Here is a 6,492-nt window from a genome sequence, read left to right as displayed (position 1 = left end):
ACTGGGGCCTGCCAAAGCAGCACAGCTAAGTGAGAGGGCCAATAAACAACTCAAACACCTGCTTGGGCCCCGGACAGCGGCGGAGACCAGGAGGCGCGCGGAGCGGCCGGGGGCGGGGCGGGGGTGCTGGTGGGGGCGGTGTGTCGCTGGGAGTCACGCCCTCCCCAGGGGGCCCAGCCCCAAGCGCCCTTCGGCCACACTTGGCCCTGGGCGGTTTTCCTCGCGCGCCTGCGCAGCGGAGACGGGGGCGGTCCTCCCGGGCAGGCCGGGAAGCGGGGCGGGGTCGCCGCGCGGGCCGAGGGAAACGCGCGCTGCTGCAGCATGGGACCCGTGCCGCGCACCCTGGAGCTCTTCTACGATGTGCTGTCCCCCTACTCCTGGTTGGGCTTCGAGGTGACTCCGGGAGCCCCCTTGGCTGGGGCTTGGAGGGCAAGGGCAGAGGAAGTGGGGAGGCGGGGCCCGGGGACCGTGAAATTCTTGGCGCTACCAGCCAGGGTTGAAAGTCACTTTATGTCTCTAAACGGGAGACGGTCGCTGGCTCCAGATCGACCCTTTATAGCCTAAGGCAGTGGTTTCGCACGAATGTTTGGAATAAGGGGGTGGGGGGTAACTCCAAAGAATCAAGGAGAAATCCATGGCATACCCACCTCTTAGCCTACTCCGAGGTTAGTTTGGGGGTGGGGGTGCCGTGCAGAATAGGATGGTAGCTGTCCACTGAGCAAAGATCCTGGGATCGATGTCTTGGGACGGAGCAAAGTTCATGGGATTGATTTCTGGGAGTGGAGTTTTGCCGTTTAAAAACAAATCGTTTAGGGTGTTCGCATAACCCTTACTCTTCTGCACTTAGAGCTTCTGGCTAATCAGTTGCCATAGAACACCCCTCCCCCTCCCTAGGCCATTTTCACTTTGTCCATCTTACATACTGGCTCCCCATCTCCACCTCTGCTCCTTCAGGTCCTGTGCCGGTATAAGAACATCTGGAACATCAGCCTGCAGTTGCGCCCCAGCTTCATTGCAGGGATCATGAAAGACAGTGGTGTGAAGGCAAAAATGTTTGGGACAGGGATTTGAGGGAGGGCAGCTTCCAAAGGTCCAGGGGGACTGCCCTCAAACGGGTCTTTATATAGGCACCAGCAGCTAGTAATTTTCACTCTGCTGAAACCCGGGTAGGGGTCCCCCCAGGCCTGGGACCCTCAGGTAGACTCTCACCAGTGTGCCCAAATTTCCATTTGCAGGAAACCAGCCACCAGCTCTGCTTCCCCGCAAAGCCCAGTACTTGAGAAATGATGTCAGGCTCCTGGGACAGTATGTCCAGGTTCCCATGCAGTTGCCCAAGGATTTCTTCTCTGTTATCCTTGAAAAAGGTAGAGTGAGATACAGATGGGTTATCAAGTGGAAGGCAGCAAAGGCCAGGAAGTAGGGGCTGGCAACTACATGAAATGAAACAAAGCGTGGGAAAACACAGGTCAGCGCTGAGTGACCAGCAGCTTGTGGGGACCTGAGGGGAAGAAGACAGGGTACACCAGTTATGAGAAATTTGGGTGGGAGGGTGAGGGCAGTTGAGCTGCTCTGGGGGTGTCAGAAGCAGGAAAGAGCCTGTCCTCCATGGGAAACAAGCTAGAAGAACCCTGCCTCTGAGTACCTCTGCCCCACAGGAAGTTTATCAGCCATGAGATTCCTCACTGCTGTGAGCATGGAACACCCAGAGATGCTGGAGAAAGTGTCCAGGGAACTATGGATGCGTGTCTGGTCACGGGTGAGGGCACAGCTCTGGGAACCTACTTGGGAGACCCTGGATAACGTGCTGACCTTCCCCTAGAACCTGATTTCCAGAGTCCTGGTCCTGCCCATTGTTCACTGGCCTACTGTCCACCCATCTCACCCCTCGCTGCCCCCTTCCTGCCTAGTGTTCTCTTCTTCGCAGGATGAAGACATCACGGAGCCCCAGAGCATCCTGGCTGTGAGTATCCTGGCTCTGTCCCCACCCTTCTTACAGTAAAGCTGAAAATAGCTGACATTTAGGGGCAAAGAGGACACAGTTTTCATATTGGGTGGAAGAGGTCATAGTTATTTGGGGAGAAAGGATATCTGTATTTGAGGAGCCAAATTCCTGAAAGGTTGGAACTCAGAGGACTCTCAAAAGAATAGATCTCATGGTTGAAAGGGAAAGTGCAAAATTCTACATGGGTAGATTTTATTTCATGAAAGAACTCAATGGGAGGGAGATGTTACATGTTGGCACCCCCAGGTGGGGAGAGATGAAGTATTGGCCCCAAACACTCCCAACACCAGACCTCACTGATATATCCAGAGTAGAAAGCATGAGACTTTACAGACAGGCTTTAAAAAGAAAAAAAAAAAAAAAAAAAAAGAGAGAGAGAGATAACGGACTCAAGCCAGAATCCCACAGAAGCCTGAGTGGAAACACACGGAAATAGCTCAAAACATTTAAATGTGTGCCAGCCATAGATGGGGGTATAAAAAGTAAGTTTGTCTTTGGGATTAAATCAGGAAATTCAAAATGGTATTTTCCCTGCAGTTTACAAAAGATAGTTGAGGTATATTCAGATTTAATACATAAAATGGCAAATCAACAAAGAATGACCAATGTGTTCCTCCGGTGTTTTTATTCCTGCAAAGTATATGCACAGGCTTGTCTTTCTATTACTGAGTAACAATCATTTTCCATACCATTGTAAATTCTTTGAAAGTATCATTCTTAGTTTCTACACAGCAGTCCATTCAGTGGGCCTTCTTTTGCTTACTTAACTGTTTCCCTGTTGTTGAACATTTGGTCTGGGACACAATTCTCTCATGTAGCCAACTCAAAGACCCTGTCACATCAGAATATACTTCATGACTTTCCGTCTCCCCCTCCAAGTTGAGGAGGTCAGACTACAGTGGTTCTCAACCTTGGCTGTATATTTTAGTCACCTGGAGCACCTGGGCACTGCCTACCAAAAATTATGATGTAATTTTTCTAGGGGGTGACCTATGAGTGGGATTTTTAAAAAGCCCCCTCGGAAGATTCTAGGATGCAGCCAACATTGAGAACCACTAATCCCAAATGATACCAACAAACCCCAAATAGAAACGTTTATTCTTGTTAAGCCCTGCTGGTGACTATCTCCCTGTGCCCTGCTCAAAAGTCCTCGGGAAATGCCATGAGAATTATAGCCCAGCCCTTGATTTAAAAAAAAAAAAAAAAGTACAAGATACTCAGGAATTCTGAGAAGTAGAAAGGCAAGAGCCCAGACTTGGATTCCAGTGTTGGCTCTGCTACTAACAAGTTCTTTAATGCCAACCAAGTCATGTACTGCCTCTGGGCAGCAGTCCCCTCTTGGTTAATAAGTTAGGGAGCTTGTTTCTAAGATGCCCTCTGGCTTTAAATTTCTGCACCCTGTTCTTTCCACCAATCACAAGATTTTAAGGTGGGGGGGAAACAGGCCCTCTTAGCAAAGATAGACCTCTGTGGGTGGGTGAGTAAAGGCCTTACCAGGAAAATGGGAGCAGAAAATAAAGACCAGAGTTTCTTCTGAGCCCTACCTCACTAATAGACAGTTGTGTTCCCCACCGCATTCCCTCAGGCTGCAGAGAAGGCTGGCATGTCTTCAGAACAAGCCCGGGGACTTCTGGAAAAGATCTCAACACCAAAGGTGAAGAACAAGCTCAAGGAGACCACTGAGGCAGCCTGTAAATATGGGGTGAGCAATTCTTGATGTGGGTCCCCAACCCCAGTGCTGAAGACTGAGGCCAAGCATCTGCTGGGTCCCCATGCTCCTGTTCTAAAAGTTGCTCCCAACATGAGTCCTGCCAGCTGTCCAGACAACCCTTATCCTTTCCTTTCTTGTCCCAGAGTCCAAGGAAAGGAAGGGAGGGAGCTAGATGGTGAGAGGAAAGACAGAGCATCTGAGAATTAGAAACAGAAAACTCCTAAAGCTGTGGAGCCTCTTAGCAGACACCTTTTAGGCTGCTTTGCTTATATGACCTCAGACGAGTACCGACTCAGCCTTCTATCCCAGCCATAATGAACACCTGCTCCATCACCTTCCTCCCTGCACTAACTGCTCTCTCCAGGCTTTTGGGTTGCCAATCACAGTGGCCCATCTGGATAACCAAACCCACATGCTGTTTGGCTCTGATCGGATGGAGTTGCTGGCACACCTGCTGGGTAAGTTACAGGTTCATGGTGAGCTGCCCTCAACCCCAGCCCACCCCCATTTACCAGTTGACCAGGACAGATACAGAGCAAAAAAAAATATTCTATGTATTTCCAGCAATGAAGCCTTATACACAGAGGTTCTCAGGGCTGAATGTGAAAAAGGCCACTTTTACCCCCATAGAAGAGAATGATGCCAAACAGAGCTCTTCCTAGAAAACCACTCGGGGCTTGTGGAGCCAGCCTCTGACTGATTTTCTCCATCTAGGAGAGAAGTGGATGGGCCCTGTGCCTCCAGCCATAAACGCCAGACTTTAAGGATGGCCAGGAGAAGCAAAACTATTGGGATAAAAAGCAGACCTTCTGCTTCCCCTTCTTCCACTGTGTGATACTAGGACTCTGGTTTCTCTGATAGAGGTTCCTCTGTTGTCCTGGGAGATGTTGTAGAGGGGGTCGCCCCAAACTCTGCTTTCCCTCAGAATAAACATAATGCCATGAGGCATCATATTTCTGGATCTGTGTCCTCCCTGGTGTTTGTATGTTCTTCCTGCAGTCACCTCCTATCCACTCTAGGTGTTGGTGAACAGCTCTTTCCATACTGTGAGCCCTGCTGCCCATCTCAGGGCAGCTTATGTGGAAGGAGAGGAAACAGTCCCTCTTCAGGGATGGAAAAAGCCATATGTATTTTGCAGCTAACCAGTTTGGAGGTTACGGTCTTCTGACCAGCCACGGTACCTGAGACGGAGCTAGGATCAGAAAAAGCCAGAACTTGGCTAAGCTTCTGCCCAGATATTTGAACCAGCTCCAACGACACAGACTAGCAGAACCAGAGCAAGGTGGCAGCACAGGGCCACAGGCTGAAGTTGCCGTGGCCTGGGAAGTTGCTCACCCACAAAGCAGATCCTGAGTAAACCCCAGAGCCTCTCTCCCTGGCCTAGTATAACCCCTGTTCCTTCCCACACAAACCTACAGCTTTCCCACTCCCTCAATTATTTATCCAAAGGCCCTGCTCTGTATGTGCCAGCTGTGCAATAATCAGAAGACCTTTGTTTCAGTAGTCTTTCGACCTGGTTGACAATACCCTGAAACCATACTTGGACATCTGTTGGGAAGCAGGTATGTGTCTTTGATGGCTCAGTGGCTCCAGAGGCATTAAGAGGGGATTTCTTGCCCCTGCCCTCTGGCTTTTTCTGCTCTCAGAGCTTATTTTCCTCTCTTAACCCCCTTCACTTGCAGTTTTCCTCTTCTCCCCTCTTCTGTTATTCCAGCGTACTCCAGGATTTCCAGTGATCCTTACTAGGCTAATCTCACCAAGGCCAGAAGTACATCTCCAAATACACACTCCCTTTTTCAAAGGTTTCATGACATGTACAGTTAATATAAATTTAAAATATGGGAAAATGTCCAATAAGAAACATAAGAGCAAATTAAAATGTTACTTCTCATATATTGAAGTTACATATTTAAGCATATAGAAGTTCTCATATATGCTGACAGCATGGTGGTAGAGAAAAAGTTTTGTGAATAAAGATGCTTGTCTCAATAGTGTCTGTGATATCAAGTAACTTAATATATAACAATAGGATGTTTGAATAAGTCATGGTACATCCTGGATGTAAGGTTTTATAGCCATCAAAAATTATATATGTTTTGGGGCACCTGGGTGGTTTAGTCATTAAGGGGCTGCCTTTGGCTCAGGTCATGATCCCAGGGTCCTGGGATCAAGCCCCAAGTCAGGCTTCCTACTCAGCAGAGAGCCTGCTTCTCCCTCTCCCTCTCGCCTGCTGATTCCCCTACTTGTGCTCTCTCTCTCTCTCTCTCTCTCTCTCTGTGTCAAATAAATTAATAAAATCTTTAAGAAGTTTTATATATATATATATATTTAAAGATTTATTTATTTGAGAGAGAGGGAGCATGCACAAAAGTGGGAGGGGCAGACAGAGAGGCAAAGAAAAATCCCAAGCAGACTCCTCACAGAGTGGGGAGCCCGGCATGGGACCCGATCTCATGACCCTGAGAGCATGACCCAAGCCGAAAACCAAGGATCACTCAACTGACTTTGCCACCCAGGCACCCTCAAAAATTCTACTTGTAAAGAATTTCAACATTGGAATTCTTAGAATATTATTTGGAAAAAAGATGAAACTACTTAGTAGGATCTCAATTATGTCTTGATGTAATAAAAATACATTATAGAGGACACTAATATATTAATCCTGGAATAAAATATGCCAAAATGTTTCCATTTCATTTGTACACTTTTTGAAATGATCATTTATTTTGACATATGAAAAAATATATTTAAATGGAAAAATAAAAGAAGTTTTAGATTC

The 6,492-nt window shown here is 47.9% G+C and overlaps 1 protein-coding gene across 2 annotated transcripts; it reads left to right on the top strand.

Moving 5' to 3' along the window:
• Positions 1–267: 267 nt before the first annotated feature.
• GSTK1 (glutathione S-transferase kappa 1) lies at positions 268–4,505 on the top strand. Of its 2 annotated transcripts, XM_032867070.1 has the most exons (8): positions 268–393; positions 955–1,036; positions 1,236–1,364; positions 1,656–1,756; positions 1,925–1,960; positions 3,588–3,704; positions 4,078–4,171; positions 4,428–4,505. In XM_032867070.1, the coding sequence occupies exons 1-8, from the start codon at positions 322–324 to the stop codon at positions 4,475–4,477; spliced, it is 681 nt and encodes a 226-aa protein (XP_032722961.1). In that variant the 5' UTR covers positions 268–321; the 3' UTR covers positions 4,478–4,505. The 2 variants fall into 2 exon arrangements, with proteins under 2 accessions (XP_032722961.1, XP_032722970.1); XM_032867079.1 differs by lacking the exons at positions 4,078–4,171; positions 4,428–4,505 and adding an exon at positions 3,857–3,981.
• The last annotated feature ends 1,987 nt before the right edge of the window (positions 4,506–6,492 follow it).

This window comes from Lontra canadensis, unplaced genomic scaffold (assembly GCF_010015895.1).
Source record: "Lontra canadensis isolate GAN:19392208 unplaced genomic scaffold, GSC_riverotter_1.0 scaffold2, whole genome shotgun sequence".
Taxonomy (NCBI): Eukaryota; Metazoa; Chordata; class Mammalia; order Carnivora; family Mustelidae; genus Lontra; species Lontra canadensis.
This window is presented reverse-complemented; position numbering and strand designations above follow the sequence as displayed.

Coding starts and splice junctions, on each gene's coding strand:
- GSTK1 (XM_032867070.1), top strand. CDS start 322: ATGGGACCCGTGCCGCGCACCCTGGAGCTCTTCTACGATGTGCTGTCC. Junction 394..954: donor ACTCCTGGTTGGGCTTCGAG/GTGACTCCGGGA, acceptor CTGCTCCTTCAG/GTCCTGTGCCGGTATAAGAA. Junction 1,961..3,587: donor AGCCCCAGAGCATCCTGGCT/GTGAGTATCCTG, acceptor GCATTCCCTCAG/GCTGCAGAGAAGGCTGGCAT.